This window comes from Anopheles coustani, chromosome 2, assembly GCF_943734705.1.
Source record: "Anopheles coustani chromosome 2, idAnoCousDA_361_x.2, whole genome shotgun sequence".
Lineage (NCBI taxonomy): Eukaryota > Metazoa > Arthropoda > Insecta > Diptera > Culicidae > Anopheles > Anopheles coustani.
Window position 1 is genome coordinate 800,621 of NC_071289.1, and position 25,089 is coordinate 825,709.

General features: G+C 45.0%; 5 protein-coding genes across 7 annotated transcripts in view; 2 read left to right on the top strand and 3 right to left on the bottom strand.

Moving 5' to 3' along the window:
- Window positions 1–490: 490 nt before the first annotated feature.
- On the bottom strand, window positions 491–2,836 carry LOC131262235 (uncharacterized). 2 transcript variants are annotated; one of them, XM_058264191.1, is made up of 3 exons: window positions 2,726–2,836; window positions 1,297–1,656; window positions 491–912 (listed from the first exon to the last, which is right to left on the bottom strand). In XM_058264191.1, exons 2-3 carry the CDS (start codon window positions 1,651–1,653, stop codon window positions 694–696), a joined length of 576 nt encoding a protein of 191 aa, XP_058120174.1. In that variant the 5' UTR covers window positions 1,654–1,656; window positions 2,726–2,836; the 3' UTR covers window positions 491–693. The 2 variants fall into 2 exon arrangements, with proteins under 2 accessions (XP_058120174.1, XP_058120175.1); XM_058264192.1 differs by lacking the exon at window positions 2,726–2,836 and adding an exon at window positions 2,397–2,487.
- On the top strand, window positions 1,930–2,719 carry LOC131262234 (uncharacterized). The gene is made up of 2 exons (XM_058264189.1): window positions 1,930–1,951; window positions 2,007–2,719. The coding sequence occupies exons 1-2, from the start codon at window positions 1,930–1,932 to the stop codon at window positions 2,717–2,719; spliced, it is 735 nt and encodes a 244-aa protein (XP_058120172.1).
- LOC131262233 (protein FAM151B) lies at window positions 2,795–4,255 on the bottom strand. 2 transcript variants are annotated; one of them, XM_058264188.1, is made up of 3 exons: window positions 4,198–4,255; window positions 3,802–3,912; window positions 2,795–3,730 (listed from the first exon to the last, which is right to left on the bottom strand). In XM_058264188.1, coding segments are annotated over exons 1-3 (894 nt in total). In that variant the 5' UTR covers window positions 4,199–4,255; the 3' UTR covers window positions 2,795–2,948. The 2 variants fall into 2 exon arrangements, with proteins under 2 accessions (XP_058120171.1, XP_058120170.1); XM_058264187.1 differs by lacking the exon at window positions 4,198–4,255 and adding an exon at window positions 3,986–4,137.
- A 222-nt stretch (window positions 4,256–4,477) lies between these two features.
- LOC131267354 (angiopoietin-4-like) lies at window positions 4,478–5,314 on the bottom strand. The gene has a single exon (XM_058270212.1). The coding sequence runs from the start codon at window positions 5,312–5,314 to the stop codon at window positions 4,478–4,480; it is 837 nt and encodes a 278-aa protein (XP_058126195.1).
- Window positions 5,315–12,697: 7,383 nt separating this feature from the next.
- LOC131267355 (muscle-specific protein 300 kDa-like) overlaps window positions 12,698–25,089 on the top strand; it is a 72,413-nt gene continuing 60,021 nt past the window's right edge. The window contains exons 1-6 of the mRNA XM_058270214.1: window positions 12,698–13,616; window positions 20,167–20,228; window positions 21,428–21,921; window positions 21,989–22,265; window positions 22,341–24,911; window positions 25,024–25,038. Of these exons, the coding sequence (XP_058126197.1) occupies window positions 12,698–13,616; window positions 20,167–20,228; window positions 21,428–21,921; window positions 21,989–22,265; window positions 22,341–24,911; window positions 25,024–25,038 (4,338 nt within the window). The remainder of the gene's footprint in view (window positions 13,617–20,166; window positions 20,229–21,427; window positions 21,922–21,988; window positions 22,266–22,340; window positions 24,912–25,023; window positions 25,039–25,089) is intronic.

The window sequence follows — 25,089 nt, forward strand, 5'->3', positions numbered from 1 at the left end:
AACATTTTTAGTTGCCTTTTCCATCTTGCCACCGTTTTCGGAAGTTCCGATTATGCTGACCAACCCGCACAGGTTGAATGTAAGCGGTGATAACAAGACCGCATTAGCACACGTGATGCCAATGTTGCCTCGGGCTTAAACTGTGCTTGGCGTAAAGCTTCACGGGGTAGTTTTATAGTGAAGCCTTTATTATTGTCGCTCGGACAACGACTTTCCACAGTGGGGGCAACACTGTGTTTCTTGTTCGTGGCCGCACGCGCCACCCGGAAGTGCAACGGAAATGCAAATAACAGTAAGCTATGCTGCGATGGAGCAGGCTGTTTCAAAGAGCATAACATCGCTACCTCGCATGGTGTGCATGCGAGAGGAATGCATACGTTTGTACGCTTCGCTTTCGTGCCATTCGGCTATTAAATCCAGGGCTTGAGAGTTTCGTCATTCATGCTTGGAGTAAAACAAATTGAATTGGAGAATACGGACCTCTTTTCCAATGGATTCCGTGGAGTGGGGCATATGAGTGTTTTATTGTTCGAGATCAGTTTGAGTCAAACATACAAAATAGTACAATACATTTTCTTTCCATAACTTCAAGATGGTTAGCGCACTGGTTGACCGTACTTGAGCATCGACGAAAAATTGCACGTGGAATGGTATAGATGCTATTAGTGGAAGAAATCACATGTATCTAATAAATCACGACTTCTGGCAGCAACTGCTGGCGCTTGTACTGCTGCTGTTTGTAGTCGCTGATGTAGGTGCTACGGTCTTCAAGGATCCATCGACAACTTCCGGTTGCTGTCGCTGGCGTATTCGCTGTAGTAAATTTTCCTTCCATTCTTCTTCCGGTACGCCGCGGGCCCAATCCGGTACGGCAGTGGTGGGCAGTTTTATGGCCGCCATAACGTTTACTATCTGTAAAATGTAGAACAGAGTATGTGTGTAAAATAAACCGAAACGGAGTAAACAAAAAAGGACGGGAAATGGAAGAACACTTTTTCAACATTGCGGTTTTGTGAAACGAACGACATGTTCCAGCGGATCCGACTGTTTGATGTTTCCGAGGAGCCATTTGGACGATATTGGCCTTGAACAGGCATCGGAAGGACATTTCCATTTAGTTGAGTATTATAAATTCAAGGTATGGTCGGAACAAAGTAAAATATTTATAAAATAACACAAACAACGAGCTTAGTGCAGTCTCTAACATTTAAAATTTTGGTGAAGGTTGTTTTTTAAGACTTCGGGAAAATATGCGTAATGTGAATGGACAAAAAAGGACAAAATATTCGTAATTACCTCTGCAGCTTTTGTAGGATCAATTTCGATATTTAGTTCATTGGGTCGTGGTGCGTTCCATACGTCGACGTTTAGCAGTTCCGTGTTTACGGTACTGCGCAGATCTGATTCAGCTGGTTCATTTAAATCAACTTCCATTCCGGATTCTATATCATCTTCCATTTGGGATAACCGTCGATTGGGCTGGTTCAGTTCGTCCACGTTCAATGGTTGATACCCTTCGTAAGCATGGTTATCGCCAATCGAGTCATTGTCGCTTTCATCTTCGCTGAACGGATCAACATGAATGGTGTGATTTTCGTCTACTGTAAATGTGTCTTCTTTTTCCGCCTGGCCCGGCAAATCTGGGAGGCCCATTTTCTATCGATGGAAAACAAACAAAACATGTATTAGATTCAGTTGGATGTTAGAATATACTGTCATGTTGTGATTTAAAATTTAAAAGACTGATTTTAATGCATACATCCATCACTAACCAAAGAAACCATCAACTAAAAAGGAGGTCTTTGATGATAAACATAATAAAATAGTGTTTGCATCTGCGTCGTTCAAAGCTATGGTTTAGCTGGGTTACCATGGTGAATTCAAGTTATTTTCACTGATAGATACGAACAACTCAAACTGCTTGTAACAATGTCGTCGGATGGTAGAAAAAGTAAGTATTTTCATAATTGACTATGTACAAGAAATAATACATGTGCATTTTACAGTCATCCAAGTCCAACTATCCAACATAGAGCGCAACTACCGAAAATTACAGTCAGAGTACAACTGGAAGCCAATGTCGGAAACGATTCAACAGTTCCGAGCCAAATTTCCATTACAATTCGACGATAAAGCTAGTTTAGTTTATCGCACCGACCGGCTGAACTACATAAAATCTTCACAACCGAAACTAGCACAAGAAGTGAGAAAGCCACTGAAGCGATATGGAAGATCGGATGAATCACGTCCTATTGTTGAACCTTCCGAACCGTACCGTTTTGGGCAACTATGCAATAAACCTGTCGATAGGCCGAAGGATGTTACGTTCACTAACGCGAAAGGATTTGCCCGGCTAGTTGATCCGTATCTTACTACAACAATGAAGGACATTGTACCGCAGGTGAATCCGCTACATGATACGGTCACATTTTGGAACTGGGCCGATAGAGAAGAACGGGAGCGGATTCCCAAGGCGGTCAATTCTCTGCAACCCCGTATGATGATTCCAGTATTCAAGCACAAGCTAAATAACGGTTTCGTCAGTGAAATGCAAGCAAACTTTGTGAAGCCTGTGGAGATGGAGTTCCGACTGGACCCTACAGTCGTCCGCCCTATTGTACTGGATCCCACCGATCGTGCCGAGACTGTAACGGAGAACTCTATGTACGGAGATACGAAGAACTGTGCGAAAATTCTAAAACAAAGAAAATTTGAATAAATGTACCTCGAGTTTGAGAGATTTTAATGTAAAACTTTCTTTCGACAACGGCAGCACGTCAACAAACACTTCGTCTAGTTAAAACAGCTGATTTATTTTGACACTCCTGACAACTGTCAGTGGGAGGGTTTGAATTTCTATTTGTCACTTCCTAGTCGTAAAATCAAATGGCCAACGGCAATTTTCGATTTGTTCCTGCTACAAAGTTATGTAGAACATATTTATCCGCTTAATAATCAATGCATCTTGCTTGCAACGTTTTCTTGCATGTGTTTTCAAATGCATGCGTTTCCAAATGCAGCTTTTCATGCAAGTCTTCTGGCACATCTACATAGGTACGGTCAAGTCCTGCGGTAAATATAAACTCGCGTAGCTTTTCTACATCAACGGAATCATCAGCACTGGACCAAACTGTGAACGTCACATCGTTCGTATCTTTCAAAGCACAGTATAGACGAATCATATTCGTAACACTTTTTGCAACGATACCTGCCCGAACAGGGAATGTGATTGCATTACCAGCCTTGTCGATGTTATTCGATTGAATAACGTTGACCATTGCATCCACTTGCGCATCCGTGTACGAACCGTCAGTAAAGTCTGGCCCCCAGCGAGTGGTCCAACCGATGGACAGGGTCGCTTTGCCAAGCTTCCTAGCTGCTGTGAAGAATCTTGATGGGTCTACCGGGATGGTAGCAGTGTTGTCAACCGGTCCTGGCAAAATATCCGCATTGATCCACGTGTCAAACTTGGCCATATCGTATCCAGCACGAATAATGTCGATCGAACGTTCAAAAGCACCGATGGATTTGAAATCTAGCTTGATGCCTTTTAGTTTCGTCGAATGATTAGCATCTCGGTTGAATTGTAGCACACGCTTCAGGAATGTTTCAAGTGATAGGTTTGACTCCACTGACGGCGGATGAGCCATGATGGGTATTTCATGCTCTTTGTTCACATCGTCGATCAGATACCCAAGGGAAATATCCGCTTCAATGAACTGGGTGTCACCTAATGGGTGTAATGGGAGTGTTACAATGAGCAAAACATAAAAGTGCATTTGATCATGCACATGTACATACTTTCAAGCACGCGTGTAAGGAAATCAGCATCGTTGACTGCATGCGCCCATGTCACCTTAGTAAGATTGGATTTGGCGTCTGCAATGCCTATCGAGCTTCCCGAAGCGAGCACTGAAATTGGAGAAGGAAATACATCAATCACGTACCTTAACTGTTGCAATAGATTACGTCAATCAAATCTTACCCAAAATCAAATTAATCAGAATGGAACGAAACATGTTTCTCATGAAACTGGATTGTTCAACTTGGTCTTTGACAAACCACTAATAAATCATCGAAAAGGCTAATCTGAAGCAAGTGTTTCCTTGGTTTCATAGCTAATCACGTTATCCTTATCTGTTTAATACGGTATTTATTGTGGATTGGTAGCTTGCTGATAAAGATGCGCCTACTTACTTGCGTTTTTGTTTTAGAAATCCCGATTAAACGTAGGCTGCTGTAAAAAACGAAAACATTGGTGAAACAAGGCAAATGTAAATACGGGCAACAGCTGATGGAACTGTCAAATTGACAGCATAGTTCAGGGAGTTGCCTACTCGGTGTAACTGACAAAATATTCAAATTTATTAACAGCTCAGCAAAACAAAAACAAACACGACTAGTTTACTAACTTTATTGTTAACCGTGGCTACTACTCCATCAGTTTTATTTGGTCTTTATTGAACCGATGGAAACACTAGATTAAATTACGTTTGCGTATCATGATCTTCAAGTGACGCAGTTGTTGGCAAAACTGTGAAAACTCTTCAGAATCATGGGAGTGAGGAGAATCCACGAACCAAAAAGCACAACCATCCAGTAACATACGGTCGCGGGCTAGCGCATGTAGCTGATTTCTATCGTACGTTTGGAATTTGTATGCTTGATTGGCGAAGAAAAGCCTCATTTTTCCGTGTGGAGAACCAATTCGTTTGATTTCATATTGCTTTTCTTCGTTGTCGATTTCAAAGTCATCATACGTAACTGTGCTTTCCTCTCCGTTGCCGGTAAGAATAAAAACTGCCTCAGAAAAAGATCCGTGCGTAAGTGAATGGAGTCTCCGCAGACCGATAAAGTGTTCCCCATTTGGTTGACCGAATCCTTGCTCGTAGGTCTTCCAGGTGTGATTAAACAGCCTGTCGTTGCCATTGGAGCGATTGTAGACCACAAGCCATCCGCCTCCTTGGAAAGATTGGTTGCAGAACACGTTGAAGTCAGGTTCGGAGCAGGTACGTAGATTGAAAACTCCTGACGCGCCGGTTTCGCCACAATGGGAAATGATTCGATCACATGATCGTAAATTTTGTTCTTTCCTGATTTCTTCAACACTCGCCGTTAATGCCATTACTTGTGAGTCGAGGCGCTTGACGATGTTCTCCAGACTCGAAATTGTGTTCTCAACGTTGGTCAACCGATCTACGAGACGTTCAGCTAAGGGATCCTTATTCAGATCATCCTGTTCGGCCTTAGAATACTCTGGGAGGATCAGGCAGGCAATCCACAACGATGTAAGTAGACACTTTGCTGGATGCATGACTATAACTCCCGCGAAACTATTTCCAACTGCAAGCATTGCAAAAATGGTTCCACGGATGTATATTCTCAGTTAATCTTCGTATGATGTCATTAGCAGAATCAGCGCTAGGCAGGTTGTTATTCATTGGCAATGCACGTTTTCTGACCTTTACTGATATTCCGCAAAGGTCAAGAAAAAAAAAAACAGCTTCTATCTGTACTTGTTTTTGTTAGATTAATGCTGGATGACTTCACACGACTCGAAATAGTTCTAGAGGCGAAAGATGCCTACAGGATCAAAGGCTCTCTAAACTATACATACCACATAGACGGTAGTACACAACACTAGTATGAATGCATCTCTGCAAAGACATTCACGCAGGAATACATTCTGCAACTGCTATCTTTTTGAAATGTAAACAAAGCTTCCATTTCCTCCTTGCGGCATCCATCATCAATCCGTGCGCTTACTGTCGGTCAACCGACACTACATGTGTAGTGCCAGTTTTCCCCCGAAACCCTGGTTAAATCCTCCACTTCCTGCCATCATTCGTGTACCATCGTCCATTGAAAGTCCTGAGTCGTGTAGTACGATTGATGTATCGCCTGGGCGTCCGGCCGCCAGAAACGGGGGGGTTCAAAATTAGATTAATGAAAGCAGACTTCTTTTTGCAGCGCTGTGACGGGGAAAAACACGACACGCATTCGTTCATCCCTCGCCCCGCGAAGGGGGGTTGGGAACACAACCGACGATCCGGGCCGGCTTTGAGAGGGCAACGGAATCGTGACGCGCGCGCACGCTCCTTTCTGTGTCGTAGCCGCCATGGACTCGACTCGATCGATCGTACGCAAACAGCGTCGCCATGAGCCTTCAGTCGAACTCGTGATCTCGTCGGGAGCAGTCGTGAAAATCGTGTATACTCAGTGGCGTGAACCGCACAGACGGGTTAGAAACGCAGCAGGGAGAGTGGTGGAGCATTGGCAAAGTGAATATTGCCCTGAACCTCGTGTTACTTATCTTCCTAATCTCTTGGTCTTGGAAGTGGAGCAGTCTTTGCTCGACCAACGGCCGCAAGCAGTTGGCGGCTGCAGGTAACGTTGGTGAAGGTTTTCCCCATCCTTTTGGGGTTTTGTGCGTGCGTGCGTGCGTGATGCGTAACTTCTAGCAGAACATTTCGATGTGGAAAGTTTTTCACCGTGTGTGCAAGTGTGCGGTACTGGTTTATGTGCGCGCTCGTGCGAGTGAGTGCTAATTAAAGAATTTTCCTCTCGCTTTCCCGCACACCCGCGGAGGAAAGGCCGTATCGTTTCGATGAAATCCCACAAGAAATAATTTACCGCTTTCGCAAAATTTAAGTGCATACGGTAAATGTCATGTTTAATTATCACACTGTTTAAACGTGAAAAACCGGGGAAAAATCATAAACACCGAGTGCCCCGAAATAAAGGTCACATCTAGTTACCCGCAAAGTGATGCAAGGTGCAGCAGCGTTATGTAACGAGTACATGCATGTGATTATTCACATGTCCAACCCTCAAGTAGTGCAGTGAAGAGTTTGAATGAGTCATGATTCGTGAAAAAAGATTTACATACGAGTGTATCCAAAAAAAGTGTATCACACTTGAAATCCCAGTTGAGTGCACCGAAAAATTCGGTATCATCGGTGAAGTTCACACAAGAGGTCTCTCGCCTCGCCTCTCATCTTTCCCCCCCTCGTTATCTTACTGAAGTACACAATTTGAGTGGCAACGGACCAACGGACCATCGAAAGACCGTAACGATCGTCGTTCATCGTCTATTTTTGGAAGTCTGCCTAATGGACGGATGCGTCCGTGGAAGCAAAAAATCACCACATAAACACGCACATCCTCATACACACGTAGACTCGGACAGGCACAAGAAGATAACACGCGCGCAGAACCCTAACGGCTGGTACGAGTTTTCCACGGCGCTAGGATAGTGCGGAAAAACACTGTTGCGGAAAAATTATTTATAAGCCGGTTGAGTTCCTATTCGCTCTTGCTGTGCGCTTTCTTTCCTCTTACAACCATATTCTGCGGTAAAAAGACCATCTGAGAAGCAAGGAGATGGGAATATGTTCTCGAAATGGCTACTAGATGTGAGGATTTTCCGTCAAGTTTCAAAAAACAACTGAATTTGACGGATACAAATCTCGGGCAACATTGTGCACAGCATGGTTTGTTTGAGTTACGAGTTCTTCTTAATTGTCCTTTTCTTGTCGCTCATGCAGATGAAAAACCATGCGCCTCCTCTACCGACCATATGGCGCAGAGGAAAAGCTGGATGTGTATCGAGTCGAGCGAAGAAGGAAAATGTATCGGTTTGTTGGCCAACTTACGAACCCAACGACGGAAACACACGAGCTGCAGGGGATGCGGGAGAAAGTAAAAATAATTATATTTATTTATAAAGCCGCAGAAAACGGTCGACTGGCTCTCGGGCGATGGTGGTTCGCGATTTTCCTCCCAAATGGCAAAGTAGAAGAAATCTCAACAGCACTAGCAGCGCTCGAAATTGTAATGAGCCGTTCGAGCGGAGCAAATGCGAACGCATGTATCGTTTCGTTACGGTGCGTGATCGGTTTTCTTTCCTTTCTTCCTATTGCCATTTTGTGCGTTGTCAAAACGTTGACCACACGGGTAGGAGCACTAGCGGTGCGTTGGCCATAAGCTAGGATTGTTTTTGGCTTTTCGCATGCCACGACTTGAAGGATGTGGGCAGCCGGATGTGGCAAGCATAATGTATACAGGCGGAACAGCAATGCTGTTGTGCATCAGGCAGATTTGGCACGGAACAATAAACGAGCGCGTATTTTTAGAGTCAACAGACGTCAGCTGCATGATGGGCAGGGTATTTATAACGCCGTATGTCTGCTTCCTGCGTTAGGAAGCTTCGGGGAGTACGTGACTCGGTGAAACATTGTAATAGTATAAACCGCAATATGCCGTTCGAGGTTACCAAAACAGTTATATTACCATTTTCCATGAATACTGTAAACTTTTATTTTCCGTAAAAATGCTCTATCAATAACTGGGCATAATTAACTCATCGATCTGTTTCTCAAGCCATAATTTCTCCACTCGTAAAATCTCCTTCGCATCTTAGCGCTGGGGAAAGGGGGGTTGAAGGTTGAAAATTGAATTTCATAAACTTCACAAATTTCCCGGATTACTCCCCCTTGGGAGGCACTAAAAATAAATGGTCCCCTTGCCCTTTTGCGACCGCAATCGACCGCCTACGCGCATCACTCGACCGTGCGAGGAGTCTCGAGGTCTGGTCATCGGTCTTGGGGCGGTCTTTTTCCGCTCTGGGTGTCCCGTTGAAGATCTGATACTTTATATCTCACAGCGGACACACCGTTAGCGAAGATCGCGTTCCGACTGACGCGTTCGTTACGAAAATAGACCATTAGAGGTCGAATTAATGAGCTCATTAACGGACACAATTGATACGGTCGAAGGGCGCTACACTAAACGTCAGGTGTTAACAGGAATGAAAAGCAGATACAAATCGACTACCCATTGCCACAGTAGCGCCAGCCTTTACTGTCGAACGTGCATGGTTCGGTTTTTACCAACCTCTCCTCGGCAAATTTACGACCCATTAAATCGGTGCACATCGTAAAGTTAGTCAAATGAGTTGCAGCTTTTCTGCTGCTAACCGTTAGGGGTGACAAATTTACAGGCATATCAGTGCATTTTGGCTCGAAATTGGCGATAGAGTATGATGTAACTAACTGTTTAATGTTACTGCCAGTGTTATTCACATCTCGGGTGATGCTCCGGCTTTTTGATGATCAAAAATAATACCCGTTCACGACGGTCATATTTACCGTTCGCGAGCCCCCTTCGAATCACAATGTTTTCGGTTTGATAGAAAAGTTACTTTGACGAGTCAATGTTTGTCATTTTTGACGGGCTGCAACGTGCTTCGCAAGTTTTACAGGTTGTTAAAAGTGTTCAGTAACCCCATTCGATCACGGTGAACCGTAGGAATGATGCTAACTTGACATTTTATCATTGATCATGGAATTCAATCACTCGTGTTACCGGGTATTGGATACGTAATCGAGGGATGAGGACAACTGACGTAAAACGTATGGAAGAGAAAAGAGCGACGTAGCGCCACAAACTTGGTCAGGGCTGTGGCATTTGGTGATGGATGGGGTCTCTATCGCTTTTCGCTGTATGCTGGGCACCCTTTTGTGGTGAAAGATGAAAAATAAAATTAAAATAGAATGTCAGTCAATGGTGCATGAACCGTGGTAGTGGTAGTGGAGTTGGGTTTTTAGCAGATCCAACCGAGTTCGGTGATCGTTCGCCGAGCAAAATCGGACTGGGAAGACAAACAAGCATTCAGGTCACCGTTCAGCTGTTCCATGCACATGTTGGCTGCACTGTCCGACTTCTGGCTGTGCAGTGGAAAGATGAGGTAGAAAAGCTAGTGTTAATCCAGTGCACTCCGTTGCAACACGGCATCGTGTCAGGTTGAGGCAAAAATAGCAAAAATTTACGATCGATTCGTGGGATGAAAAACAAAAATAAACTACGAGAAGAGGAGAAATATAAATATATTTTTCGGATGAAAGGTCTAATAACCTCCGTTAGTCAGCACGTTCGCTTGAATGAAGTAACAATTCATTAATATAGCGGACATTTCGAGGTTTTCGGTCGGTGAAGAAAACTGAAAGAAGCCTGAAGCGTTGTGCATTCTGAGAGGAGTGAAATTTGAACAATTCTACCATTCATATCTATCACTTTGAAGCACTTGGTTTAAACAGCTTTCACTTAAGTACAGTAAAGAGGAATTTCTGGAAAAACCAACTGTATCTGGTCTTTGGAATGGATTGATTAAAATGTGTCGGAAGACCCCTCTTTTTAAGAAACCAGCCATTCAATGTCTATAGGCGCCATGGTGTGCTATCAGACACTTTTTTTTTTAAATACCGCATGCTCCATGAACGTTGAACACAGACCCTTTGCCAGACACGTGTTTTCGGTGATCCATGATCAAAGATAAATGAATATAGACGAAGAGAATACTGCACTTCGTGGGAGCAAAACGGAGCGCAGAAGACTTTTCTTTTTCGTTTCCAGCTAAAGACATTGGCAGATTAAACATCCTTAGTTCTGTTCAAAATAATTGCATCACCTCCGTAAAGTTTACAACCACATTGTTGCCAGCTGTCCATGGCGGCTCGAAAATATATTTCCTTCGCGGCGGGTTTTGCGTCCAGGAAACCTTTTTTTACAACCGATCCGTGCCAAATTGCGTGTTCCAGTTGGAGCGGAAAAATAAAAAAACCATCATCAATAAAGTATTTTCGGTGACGAAAATAGAGCTCCCCCGTGCTGCAAAGCCGGTCACATCTGGCAGCTGGGATTAACTTTTAAGCGAAACCTCAGGCCCAGTTGCGCGCCGTGTGTCATAACGTTAATGGAAAGGCGTAAACAACGTTTCCGAACATTGATTCTGTCCGATCGCCGCCACGATCGTCGCACTGTGCGGCGTGGGTGAAAAACATGACGTTAACCGAGGGATGATTTGGGAGCGCCCCCGTGCCAAAACGCGACCATGTTCTGGGCCATGCCTGTAAAAAGAACCGAATGTTTTCGACCAATAGCCTCCATCCGTCGCACCTGTTTCCTCGGCAATATCCTTCGTTCGTCCTTCGAAGGTGCGTAATGGGTCGCACTGTGGCCGGCGGCAAAACCTTCCGATGGTGCGACGTGAATTAATTGGTTGAGTTTTTCTTGCCGCGATGCATATAACTCACGAATACCGCAACGCCAAATTACCTCCGAAGTACCCCGTCGCTCTTCGCCATCGAGAGCGAGGAAAAAGTTCTTCATTTTCATTCTCATCATCCCGGGTTTTGGCTGGCAAGAGCCGCGCCACCAAGGACAGGGTGAAAGATTTATTTGATGTCTTCGGTTTAATTGCCCCCTTTTTCGAAATGTTTCTCCGAATTGAAGCGCCGATTTGACATACAATTTATAAACTTTGCTACAATATGTAATCTGTTGCATTCTGTGACAGACTGCATTTGGTGTAGAAGGTTTTTGTTTCTGTTTTGACTACGACTAAGTCAACACGATGATGCAATTGTTTATTTTGTACGCGCTAGCAAAAAAGCAACATAATCACGTCTTAAACGTCTCCATAACTTTAAACGGCGAGCACGAAACCGCGATTCGCTGCCACTTTGAATTACTTTTTTGACAAGAAAACCCAGCTTTGGGAAAGGAACGAGTGCAAACTACAGCCATCACCTGCCAGTGAGCAATAACTCGTTGGGCTTATCGGCGAGCTGAGCCTCGGAGTCACTTCATTGCCCAAAGCCACATCAGAAAATGATAATAATTCCACGCGAACCGTTGGCAGACACGCGGGATGAAGTAATTCCGTGTCTTTCCGTTTGCTTCGAGATGTGATCATCAGTCTTCTTTATCAGCGTTTTGCTTGTTCATTGTTCCGGATGGGCAAGATTTTATTAGGTTTTATTTTACGTCCACGGTACCTCGCGCGATGCCATGCACAATTTTTACCGCATGCATGCAAACACTTTCGGAACTGTGGTTGAGTTAGTGAGTCGGCTCTAGTCACGTACTCGACGGCACACGATCAATTTTACGACATTTTTGTGGTCAAACAGAACGAACGAGGAGATTTGGAACTCGAGCTCAGACTGTTCGTTTGTCAGAAGCTTGAAAATCATATTTAGATGAGAAATAACTACGTGGCATATTCTCACAACAATGTCGTAAGATCAAAAAACAAAAACTGTGTTGCTTTTTCCCACCAAAAGTGACGTTTGGGAACAGGATGTCACTTGCGGGATAAGTCGGACAAACTCAAGACGGAGATTAACAATTTATTTAAAGCGATTTTTCAAGGATGCCATCTGCTTGTCGGCTGTTTTTGTTCTCACTTTGACGATCATTCTTGCTCGAGAGGACGAGGTTTAGGGCAAAGATTGTACAGACCAATTAATCTTGAGATCTCATGAATGAGAGAGTTAGAAATTCCTGCAAATTCTACTTGTGATTTTTTTCTTCCTACTCCCGTTTTTTTATTAAATTGTTATTGTAAATTTTTGTGGGATTTTCGAACAAACAAAATAATCCACACGCCTCATGACCAGATAGAAATGATTAGCTTCGCTCGTGCAGTGTAAAGTGTTTGTCAGTGAATAAAGCGTGATCGTGACCCTCGTGAGCAAGTACGCGGTGAATGTATATACTTCGTGGGGTCGGTTTCGTGTAAGTGCGTGTATTAGTTTCTGCGTGTGTGTGTGTGTCGAGCGGTAAAGAATCCGCTTCTAAGCAACCCTTGAGTGAAGAATAGGAAAGAAGAAGATAAGTGCGCGAAGGTGAAGAAATGTCCGGACCGCCAAACATCAACAACAATCAACTGCCTCCATCGGGTGGTGGGGCGGGGAGTGGATCGGCAGGGACCGGTCGAGGTTGGATACGAACACCTCCGGCCTCGTACTTCCGTTCCCCTTCGCCCTGGGTTCCACCGGGATCGGCGCCACCGAGACAAAACTCTCCAATCGGTCCGGCCTCTTCGGTGGCCGCCCAACCACCAGTCGGCACCTCGGCCGCCCCGCTTCCCACCGAGTTTGTTTACCAACGTCCGAGCTCGGTGATGGGGGGTTCGGTTGGAGGTGGCGCTGGCGGTGGCGGGTTCGTTGGTCAGCAGCAATCCCAGATGTACCAGTACGGGAATGCGTCGGCGATGTCTTCTTCCTCTTCCGTCCGCCATACATCGACAACGACAACGACGACGAACACGATGATGATGGGTGGGCCAGGTGCTCCGGGAACGCAGGAGTACCAGTTCCAGCGGCCCATCCCGTCGGCCATGACTCCGACTCAGTTTGCGCCGGCCGCGGCTCTCTACCGTCCGGTTTCACCGGCTGCCGTGGCCCCGCAACCCTACCCGCAGTTCTCGTCCGCCATGTCCCCGGTTCCATCCATGCACCGTTCGATGACCCCGCACAGCGTTGGCAGCGGGTATGGGGCGGCCGAGTACGGCTCCTACCACTACGCACCCCCTCCATCGCAACAGGTGCGTCCCGGATCTTCACACGGATCGGTGTACGGTGGAGTGACCTACCACTATGGTCCTCCAGGAGGACAAGGAGGAGTTGGCCCGGGGGGGCAGTCGCAATACGTTATCTACGATTACGGGGGCGCGGTGGGTCCATCGACGGCGGAAATCATTGCGGCCCAGTCGCAGGACTACGTCGATGAGAAGCTTGCAGAATATCAGGCCACCATTATGCTACTGCAAGGTAGGTTTTACCTTAGTTTGATTCATTTACCTATCTATCAATCTTTAAAACTTGTGAGAAAAGAATCGATTTATGCCGCAAAGAAGATGAAGCAGAAGGGAATTAGATCGGAAAATAGCCACACGTTTTTACATGCGATCCCGCGAAGGACGCCGTTGAGAAATTGCGTTAAAAAGTAGGGAAAATTCTATCGCCTTTGACGTCATAAAGGCGATTTATTGCCACAGAGAAAAATATAAAAATTGAGAGCAGGCTTAAGTGTGACTGCGTGAAAAAATGGAGAACCAAATTTCAACCAGTCGTCCATCAAGCAGCCGCAGCTGTCATCAGGTCAAGATGATGATCGCTAACGTCGCTCAAGAAGGACGTCACCTCTGGGGTTTGTTCGCGGCAGAAGATTATGTTATTCGAGTTTTTTTTCTTACACACAAGCACCATGTCCAATCTTGTATGTGACTGGTGATGGGATGAAATTCAAAGCCATTTGGTTTAGGTTGATTATTTGGCACAACCTAGGATGTTGGTTGACGGATACTTTTTATATATATATAACATGAATATATGGTAGAAAATCCGAGAGAAAAAATGTGCTTTAGTACCCAAGTGTGTGAATTTATTTTTTCATTATAATCCTCAGGCGCACATGTGGATTTAAAAAATCAGCACTGAACCACATGTAAAGGTTTACTCTTTTTTTTTAACTGATTTTGAAGCTGGATGACATCATTCGTGTGAAAATAAGAGCACACGTTATTTAATTCATAATATGTTTCACTATCTACAAGCGTATAGAACACGTTCCGAAAAAAGGTTTTTCATCCTTAACCTGTTTGAAGAGTTTAAGGAGGAGAATCCGCAACAAAAACCGGCGAACGCTGTGAAACAGCAAAGTATCAATAACGTTTATTTCATCAATGAAAACTGACACCGTTAGGTCGTAGTAAACGTTTACGGGCGGACAATTTCGTGCACCGAATTTGTATGCGAGAGCGAGAGCGTGAATACAAAAAGGGTGGATGGGTGAACAGAGATAGCAGGTAAATTGAAAGTAGGTCACACAAAATAGACGGCATGAACGAAAACAAATGCGCGCCTTCCCACCCCACGTCGATGACGACATCAAATGCGAAGGGATGGCGTCGCGCCACGCGGTTGTAGGAATGTGCGTATTCTGGCAACGAAAGTGAAAGCAGACAAAACACGCGTGTGGTCTGTGCAGGAGGTGGTTTGGGTGGGAAGGAGGGCGGGTTTGTTGTGGCGCCCCGTTGCGTCATCTAAAGAGAGAGAGAATAAATAAGAGAGCGATGAGAGACCGGGGGAGCAAAGTAACACGAAGTGGGATGTAAACAAACCGAAGTTTGACAGCCGCGGACATGAACTCTCTTTTGGAGCGCATGCGCTTCTCTCCACAAATAATCGCACTTCGTAGAATGGTTGGTGTGAACAGGTTTTGTGTTTTGTGTGGATGGATATAACAATCAATAAAGTTCAAATAACTAGTTTTACTTCACGAATGGTCATCGTGTTTTACAATAAGTAAACAAGCAATCCTACGTATACTGTAAGACCTCTACAGTGCATGCTTTCAGTTCGACAAGAACACTCGTCTGTAAGAGAGTTACCCTTCTCTAGGGAAGGCATAACTTTTCATTCGGTGTTATATTGTGTAGAAAGTAGTTATTTATAGTTAAACGCACTAAAATGAGGTGATCCCCATATTTGTTACATGAGGTGAAGAACGTTTAAGCGTTGTGTGAAAATCCCCCGAGTGTAACTCCATCAAATAGTTTTCAATGAAACGCCGCACCGGTGATAGTTTGACATAACCTCGATACTCTTGGCCAACGACTGTTCAGTAAATTTAAAGGAATTCTTGGCACATATTTATAAGAAATATATTGGTGATTTTGGATGGATACGGAATATCGATTTCTCGATCAGAGACCGGTTTGAGACGTTCTTTTGTGATACATAGGGTCGGTTTTGCGCAGCTGAATGTCTGGTGAGAAAACGACGGTGGTGCGACGTTTCTTGCTCGTTGTAGCGAAGCACCAAAATCATGGTTGTGCTAATGAATGGAACTTTTACGACGCAGTGCTTCTGGCCAGAAGATAGCTAAAAAGGCAGAGAGTGCGTGAACCGGAACTTCGTAGGAATCGTATCTGAAAGCGAGGGTTCTTACCAGCGAGGGAGATTATGAACCGTTCTCGTAGCGTTCCTTCGGTGGCACAATGATGCAATGGAAAAGTGGGGTAATCGTGTCCATTTGTGAAGGGAACATTCTAAGCCACTACGACGGAATTAGTGCTAAATCTACCGAATTCTCGATTCCGACGCTTTTCGTTGCTTCTATGTTCCGTAACGACCGCAAGTGCTCTCACATGGTACAAATCGTTAACCTTGAATTTCAATGATGCAGCAAGTGTGGAGTTGGTAGTGAGTAAATAGTAGGGTTACTTAGGGCAAGGCAGGGGAAGAGGAGGTTCAAAGTTGCCGTGTGTCGCCAGTGGTATAGATGGTAAATGACCAATTGTATTCTGTTACCCCGCTGGAAATACGATCGATGCACGTGCTCAGATGATGTCATCTCTTGTAAACGACATTCACGACATATTGATATACGGGGGTTGCTAATTCCAACAGGAAACAGTGCATCGATCGCAGTAGGCGTAGAAGGGGATGGAGAAGTTTGTTTGATTATGCTGAATAGTAAAACTCCCACTAATCACCTTCTGTATTTCTGAACCGTTCCATTGGAATCATATCTATCTTTTTGATTGCAAAGATTTTTTTTGTAAAATATCAGAAACTTGCATTCATTTTGGGTAAAGGCTTCTCTGGTCAACGTTTTGCTAAGATTGCTGTGATGGAAACCGGTCGTTACGGAGCCATACGCATTCGTTTTGTAGATGCGCGCCATAACGAATTGGGATGAACGTGGTTTGGAAGCTAAACATGAGCTCGCAACTCGCTGAAGTCGAGATGGCGACCTTTTGTGCATCGGTGGAGCTGAACTTACTGACTTAAAAAAGCACAAACGGCGACACACACACACACATGAAGTAAAGCCTCCGGTTGGCATCCAGTAGTGCGGCCTTCGTCGTTAACACCTGCGCCAGGGGTTAGGTAACCACCGGAGTGGATCGAACCAAGTGGAGGGGCCCGGTCCGTTGCGGCTTTCGGTCCACTCGACGAGTCTCTGAACAGCCCGACATCATCTACGACTTGAATGCTACTCGCGCAAACGAGAGTCAGTTTAGGTTTCATTCAACCGTCGTCGAGGACGGATCATTTCGGTTGCGGCTTGTCGAAGTCCCTTCGGTTCCGGACATTCGGGCGCTTGAGCTTCCCACGTGGCCATTGTTTGCGGAAAACGATTAATGAAAGCGGGCTGACTTTACGTTGTGTGTGAGTTTCTTTGGTTTGTTTGGAGACCCCACGAAAAAGGGCAACGAAAAGGTTCCAAAGACACTCACAGTGATAAGCTCGGCTCGGTGTTCGGTTCGCGCTGCATGCGGTTTTATCTAGAGTCTTTTCCTGTCCCCAAGTGTGTTTGCGATGGAGTGCAAGTGGTTTAAAATTGCTACATAGAAAGGGAAGCATACGTGTTTGTGGATAAAGTTGCGAAAGCAACAATCAGTTTACTGGAAGCGAGCTAAATCGGCCTGACGCGACCTTTTTCCGCCACAGTGTGTCCGTGTTTATTTGCATGAGAAATTAACATAAATTCGATTATCTAACCCCGCGCCGCATGGCTCTGTGGTTCGTGTTTTTAATCTACGTTGTGTTCAGCCTTCAAATGTAAGCTTTGTCTCGTGAACGCATGACACGGGGGCAACCGTGAAAAATAACCCCTTGCTAAAGTGCACTTTAACTTTAACACCCGGTGAACGTGACGGAGTGAGACCCGGCCACAACCCCGCGATGGGCAATGGAGGATCGACAACGGCATAACGTTCCTTCCGGCTCCGGAACCGGTTGGGTCGGAGAGGAGACGGATCCAGCGAAGCGGCGAAAACTTTCGCAAAGTCGTGTCCCGGGAGGCACCGGTTCTTCCTCCGACGATGACGAGAACAGCAATGCAGCATTCAGTCTGCACCATTACCAGGAGGAGAAGATCCTCTCGCTTACCGCGACGGCCGGGGTACCGATTTCGCCGGCTCGCCGTGTTGCGGGGTCGTCCTCCACGGCACCAACGACTCCGATTGCCCAGGGCTCGGGGCTGAGAATGGTCGGTACACCGGCAGAGGCCGGCAAATCGAACAGTCCCGCTTGGTATAGTGCCTACCGTAGCCAGATGGTTCATCGTATGATTGATGTGAAGCACCAGTTTAACAGCAGCTTGAACGAGTACGATATCCATATTCTGGAAAAGAAAGGTAAGGAAATGTGAAAGACCGAATCTCCAGGAAACCGGCGTCAAGTCATCCAACTTCTCAAGCGACCGCACGAAGTCGGGTTTAACAGATTCAGAATCTATTGCAATACTAATACCGTTTGATTTCATTTAATCTCTGCAATGTCTGCAACAATCGGTGGTTTGTGCTGCCTTGCCTTGTCTGGTTACTTCTTCCCTTCGATCGATTTTCGATGGTTTACCCCTAGACGGGGCGCGATGAATCATTGTAACACTGCGGAACCGGTATTTACTGGCGATACCATCGCCATGCGGAGCGGTTAAAAAAGCCGGTTCCGAAACCATTCCCCATCGAACGAGATTGTTTTAACTGCATGCGGTTTGCGGCTTTTGGCTCGATTTGGTTTACAACGTCGCGTTCGGCATATGCATTACGTGTTGCAAAATAAATGCACGAGTTGGAAGGAGTGTGAATGAAAAGCATACTTTTGCGTTGGTATCTCCGAGTGGAATGATACTACGTAAACCTGTGAAGGGTGTCCTAGAGGTGCCCTTTCTGAAATCGCACAACGAAGGGCCGGGTCCGGGTCTGGGCTTTGCCGCAGACGATACAGCGATCGATAAAGCGTGGCCATATAAATCTGTGAAAGTTTATCGCGTCTTTTGGAGTGCAGGCGCGTGTAGGCGTGGTACTTTACGGGACCCCATGGAGATAGTAGAAGGATAGGAGTCACGCAAAAAGATTGTAATTCAACGGGCAGAGTAAGAAACTGGCTGGAGTATTGGGTGTGCCTTCGATAGGGGGCTACTGCGGTAGCTATAGTGTTCACAACGGTCGGCTAGGCTACGTTGTATCGGTTCATATAAAGGCTCGATAATAAAATCTCAACCAAACCGAAAACCGGTTCCTTTTTGTCGAAAAGCATTCAATGGCGATGGAAAAAATATCACGAAATTCATCTTCTCGATGTCAAAACCAAAACCAAAGTTTCCTGTAAAAAGAAGAATTTGATGAGATCGCCATTGGTTCTAGCTAACAGCTTGTTCCACCGATGGGTTTTATTATTCCGGTTCTCCTAAGGTGATCTCATTCGCTGTCTAATGCGTATTTTACTTCGCTGGGAACATTGCAAGCCACACGACTTATGGGAACGAGAACGCGATCGCGGAAGGTGGGCTTGTTAGTCAGTTATGTAACGAAACTGCCTGGCGCCATACATTGCATCCATTTGGAAGTAGCTGATTTGATGAAAACAATAGCAATGAGGGTTTATAACCATAAACCAAATGGGCACAAAATTGATCAATCTTTTTTTCAAAGGCACGAAAGGAATTTATCTCCTTACTAAACTGCAAGTCAGCAATTTAGTCTCATTTTATGTAACACCGTTTTTGGATGATTAAGAGCAATAAATAACATCAGATTTGCTACGCAATCATTAACAGAAAAGTTGGAGACAACTTTCGGCAAACATGCAAGCCGCCATATTTGCGTGAGGATATGAAAAAATGCATGCTATTTTGCGGTAGCGGTACTCTGAAGGAAAATGAGAACCAAATTTAACGCCATCAATCCAAATTATAAACCAAATGAAGAGCCATCGTACAACTAGAAAAATGAAAAAATAAATACCCATTAGCATACGTATCATCCTGGCTCCCCGGCAGCTCTAGTAGGAACATGTTGTAATTTATTTTTTCATAAAACGTTACGGTTGTCGAGCAACACAACAATTCGGAAAACAAACAACATTCCTTTGAAGACCGGCCACTGCGTTTCTAGGGAGTATAACGATAGTTCATCGGAATCGGCTTACATGCATATCAATTCGAACGAAATGTCTATAGAGCATTTTATTTACTTTTCCTACCATGGTAACGAACTTTTTGAAAAGTTTTACCGTCCTCCGTTTGTACCAGTGCTGGTGGAAGGATTTAGAATGATTTGGCCAGTTGGTGGTGAGCCTTTGACTTGAGTCGTTCTTCTTGGGTAATACACGTTGGATTATTGGAGAAAATTATCACTAAAGAACAGTGTTCTTCAATTTCTTTTGGTAAGTGCATTTATTGGCGTACGGTGGATTTTAATTGGAGGTGTTTATGCAAACAACGCATCTTATATATATTTCTTGTAGGTGCTAGGAAACATGATTTGAACCATTTATTAATTCGTCCTTTTTTGTCTCTTTGCAGATGAACAAGAACGTGTACAGAAGAAAACTTTCGTTAATTGGATTAATTCGTTTTTAAGCAAGGTAAGTACCGGTTATTGATCGAGAAGTGAGCATAAAATGAGGTGGTAAAGTGCCGAACGAATCGCTAAAGAATCAAATAGATTAGCATATTCTCCTTTATATGTGGGAAGGAAAATGACAACGCCCGTTTTTTTGTAACCAAGCACAAGTTTTCACCCTCTATTGTTCAGTGTGATGGGTGTGTCGAAAGGATTCGTTACAATCAGTTTGTGTAGCCTTAGGCACCCGGGAATGTGTGTATCGATATGATTATTCGAGGGGAGTATTCGTTGCGAAAACTACACACGAATTCGGTAGGGCATAAATTAGGTCATTCCTGCTTCTGAGCAGGCCACCCTCGGTAGAAAGCGAGTTGATTATCGGTGACTATTTATTGCCCTCCCCCATACAAATGTTTATAAGGGTAGGAGGAAGGATAACTGTTAAAAAATGGGTTCATTGGCTTTCCCTACATGCAAATGTATCTTAGAGAAGAAACCTTTCTTTTCGTAAAGGAATAACGCAACTTGTAATTTTGAACCAATGGAGCAATTGATTTGTAATACAACGATTAATGTTTTTTAACCAACGATTAATGTTTTTTAATGAACATGACTCAAAATTGCTGAAAAGATCAATTATGTACAATGTAATACGAGCACACATCGTACAAACGAAAATTTATTTTTCTTGCCTTACTTAGGTTTCATAAGTTTAAGGTGGACGTACCGCTCCTTTTTTATCGGCTTTGGCCAATCGTGTAAAATTTTTCGTAGCCGATTCTGAAATGTAGTATTTTCCACCGTTTGCCAGTTTACCAGAAGTTTGTAAGTGTAGTTTTCACGGTCATAAATGATGAATCCAAAGCTACATAAAAGTGAGGTACACTCGATGACGGCTGTTTTGAGAGAAACTCCAGGAGCTATCATGTCACGGAACCCGTGCTTTATCTGACGGCATATTTCCGGTACAGTAACTGAAAACGTAAGCATGGTGTGAATTACGGCTTAAGTTTCAAACAGAGGTATTCTTACCAGGTTTTTGAGATTTGCAAATAATTCGGAGCACTACCGGGACTAACATGATCGAAAGAAAAAGGACTGGTTGCTGCGATGGATTTTATAAATTCAATGATTATTGACAAACTTGTCAAAGTTTTTGAAAGTTCATAACTGACACAATTCTTTCACGACACAATTTTCGTTCTCGCCTTTCTCCAGCGTATACCGCCGCTCAAGGTCGAGGATTTGATCCATGACCTTAAAGATGGCACTAAACTGTTGGCCTTGCTGGAAGTGCTCTCCGGTGAGAAGCTTCCGATGGAAAAGGGCAAAATTCTGCGCCGTCCACACTTTCTAAGTAACATCAACACTGCGCTACAGTTTCTCACGAGCAAGCGTATCAAACTAGTCAACATTAACCCCTCGGACATCGTGGACGGACGTCCGGCTGTAGTGCTCGGCTTAATCTGGACCATAATCCTTTACTTCCAAATCGAAGAGAACAGTCGCATTCTGCATTATCTGAACGAAAACATCAGTGGCTCTCTGAGTTCGCTTGGAAGCAGCAGCTCGGCATCCAACATACCGAGCCTGAGTAGCAGTAAACCACTCACATATAGTGCCACGGCGTCGGTAACAGCTAGCAGCAAAGAAATGTTGAAACAAGGACCTCGAAAGACGCTCCTTACGTGGGTCAACAGCGCCTTGCCAAAGTGAGTATTGCCACGTGTTGGGGTTTTTTCATAAGGTGCATTAAACTGATGATTTTTTCAATGACAGATCCACTGGCCTGGAAGTGCGAGACTTTGGTGCTAGCTGGCGCGATGGTATTGCTTTTCTTTCGCTCATTGATGCGATCAAAACGAACGTGATCAACATTGCGGAGATGAAGAAGTACAACAATCGATACCGCTTGGACACGGCGTTCAATGTGGCCGAATCGGAGCTTGGTATCGCCCGGCTGTTGGATGCGGAGGATGTAGACGTCAGCAGCCCGGACGAGAAGAGCATCATGACTTACGTCGCACAATTTCTACACAAATACCCCGATGTGAAGGTGAGCGAATGATTGTTCTGTGTTGCGTTAAACTATATTTAAATTATTTTTGTGTTTGTCTTTTATTAATTGCAGAACATAAACTCCAAGAGCGATAGCGAGCGTGAGCTGCTAGAGTTGCTGGAATGGCTTCGTCGAACGATAAATTACTACGATGGAATGCACGGAAAATATCCGAACAACTATGAAATGTACGAGAGTGTCAATGGGGAAAAGCTGGAAAAACAGAACACGTACAAGAAGGTGAAAAGCATCAACGCCGCCAAAATGACACCGGAAGTGCAAGAGCTCAACAGTCTTTGGCTCCAGCTCGATCGTCACATGCAGCAGTGGCTTTGGTACCTGGATTGCAATCTCCCAGATCAGCTGGGCGTTATTGGCCGCTGGCTGGCCAACGGGGAGAAACTGCTCAACGACGACGATATTCCTAGCAGCATGAACGAGGAGACCGCATCGTTAATCAGCAAAAAACTGGAGGCGCACAAGCAATTCTTTGCCACGTACTACGAGGTGTTGGAGACCTTCAACGGATTGAAGCATAGCCCGCTGATGAAGAAAGCTCCTTTGGGGCAGTTGCAAAACATGGAAAAAAGATTGCTAGATATTGAACCGAGAGCGAGACAACGTCGTATTAAGCTCAAGTTCCTGGAGCATAAGTGCTGTTTGATTGCGTTCCTCAACTTGCTCGAGAATAAGATCAACGGTGTGAAGTATAGCAATGAAGAAACGGTTAAACAATCGTTGGACCACTTGAAAAATTTTGTTACTCGCAATCAGATCATGCAAGAGTTCGAGAAGGCGCTGATCGATATGCGCCAGGTGATCGAAGAGTACAAGATTGACGGCAACATAACGAAGAAGGAAATGTACAACATCGATGCGTTTTTGCAAGAGATTGAAGATCGCTGGAAAAATGTGTCCTCCCGGTTGATCTGTACCGAAACGATGCTTGAGGACGTCCTTTCCCATTGGCAGCGCTGGCGTACGTTGGTGTGCGAGATCGAGGCGTGGCTAGTGCAGGCACATGATGCCCTGCAGGGTACCGAAGATGAGCGTATCGAATTTTTCCAGAACATTAACGTGTACAAAGAGAAGTTTGATGCACTGACGGATACATACAACATCCTTAAGTCGACCTGCGATCAGGAGACGTGCTTTGCGCTGGAAAGGAAGTACAGTCAGCTAGCCTCACACTGGGAGCAGGTGTTCCAGCACACCAAACAGTATCTGCATGTGGGCGATATTTTGCAGCATCGGCAGAAGTTTAAGGCCGATGCGGCACAGCTGAACGAGTGGATTAGGGTGGCGGAAGTTGCACTGGGTCGCAATAATCTTCGCGACTCGGGCGAAATTCGTCGCTGCGAGACTGAAATCAAGCAGATTGCGTGTGAAATCGAAAACATGGAGGAGTTGTTCAAGTCCGTCAGTCGCAGCTTCCAGGCCCTGATCAAGGAATACTCGCGTGAGGAAGTGGATCGCATGATGGGGATGATGAAGAAACAGAAGGAGGCCCTGGTGCGTGTGCGGGCACAGATACCGGTCAAGTTGCATCTGTTCCATCAGCTGCTGACCCAGCAGGAGGCGCTGGAGAGTGGGCAGCGGGAAATTTCTCAGTGGCTCGACGATGCCGAGAATTTGCTGATTTCGTATTCGTTCAGTAACGATCCACAGCAGACTAGAAATAATCTGGCTAAGCACAAAACGTTCTTTAATCGCACACTCTACTACAAGTCGATGTTGGAGAGCAAGAATAACGTTTTTCAGAACCTGCTGAAGCTTACCGATACGGACAAGAGTATCGACATGAGCGAGGCGAGTGGAAAGATGAAGCAGCTGAACGATCGCTTCCAATACGTGATCAACAACGCAAACGATTGGGAGTATAAGCTGCAGGAGAATCTGCGCGTTTGGGATAATTTCAGCGAGAGCAAGCAAACAGTGGAAACATTCTTGCGCCAAGCGGAAGCTTTCCAGAAATCGGCCATACCGGTCGACAAAGAGGCAGATGCTGAAGCGCAGCTCGAATTCTTCAACTCGGCCGATCAGTCCAGCATTAACAAGCTCGAGCGGCACACCGAGGATCTGCTGAAATATCTACCACCAGGAGAGCAACAAGTCCTCATCGCCAAAGTGGAAGCCATTCAGCGGCAGTGGAGCGACGTGATCCAGCAAATCCCACTGCACCTGCTAAAGGTTGAGTTCCGCTTGAACGAGCTAACGTTCAACGGATGCGTGAACGACATCGAGAAGGAGCTCAACACGCAAGAACAAGCTTTCAATTGTAACGAAAACTTTGAAGCAATTCTTCAACGCAATTTGGAGTACTTCAAGAAAACGGACCTGCAACGGGTCGAGCAGGTTCTGGGCAATATGGAGAAGATAAGCTATATCTATCTGGACAAATCTGCTAACGATCAGTCGCTGGCACCGTTGTACCAGCGGGCCAACGATGCTTGGGTCGCAATTTGTAAACGGATTGAAAGCGTGCGCAACGTGTTGCATAAAATTCCGGCCCAGTGGGAGGCTTACCATGCGAAGTTCGCCGAGATGAATGCCTGGATGGACAAAGTAGATGATTCACTGCGGCAAGTGATGGTCGAGAAGCACTCGATGGAAGAGTTCGAGAAAGACAAAGCGACCTTCCAGGTAAGATCGATCGAAATGATAGTATAAGGCATGTTTGTTTTGCGTAATGATGATTGGAATTATTTAATTGACAAATTTCCTTATTTTGTTGAAATTCCATTGCTTCCGGAAGTTAAAAACAATCATGGTAAACTTCTTCATGCAAACACAGTTAAAAATAAAACCATATGTTTTGTGA

What these genes read in the sequence shown, in the direction of transcription:
- LOC131262235 (XM_058264191.1), bottom strand. Translation starts at nt 1,653, where the DNA reads ATGGGCCTCCCAGATTTGCCGGGCCAGGCGGAAAAAGAAGACACATTT. An exon ending in ATCCTACAAAAGCTGCAGAG is followed by an intron (nt 913 to 1,296) that starts GTAATTACGAAT and finishes TACATTTTACAG; the next exon opens with ATAGTAAACGTTATGGCGGC.
- LOC131262234 (XM_058264189.1), top strand. Translation starts at nt 1,930, where the DNA reads ATGTCGTCGGATGGTAGAAAAA. An exon ending in GTCGTCGGATGGTAGAAAAA is followed by an intron (nt 1,952 to 2,006) that starts GTAAGTATTTTC and finishes TGCATTTTACAG; the next exon opens with TCATCCAAGTCCAACTATCC.
- LOC131262233 (XM_058264187.1), bottom strand. Translation starts at nt 4,028, where the DNA reads ATGAGAAACATGTTTCGTTCCATTCTGATTAATTTGATTTTGG. An exon ending in TCTGATTAATTTGATTTTGG is followed by an intron (nt 3,913 to 3,985) that starts GTAAGATTTGAT and finishes CTCCAATTTCAG; the next exon opens with TGCTCGCTTCGGGAAGCTCG. An exon ending in CCTTACACGCGTGCTTGAAA is followed by an intron (nt 3,731 to 3,801) that starts GTATGTACATGT and finishes TACACCCATTAG; the next exon opens with GTGACACCCAGTTCATTGAA.
- LOC131267354 (XM_058270212.1), bottom strand. Translation starts at nt 5,314, where the DNA reads ATGCATCCAGCAAAGTGTCTACTTACATCGTTGTGGATTGCCTGCCTG.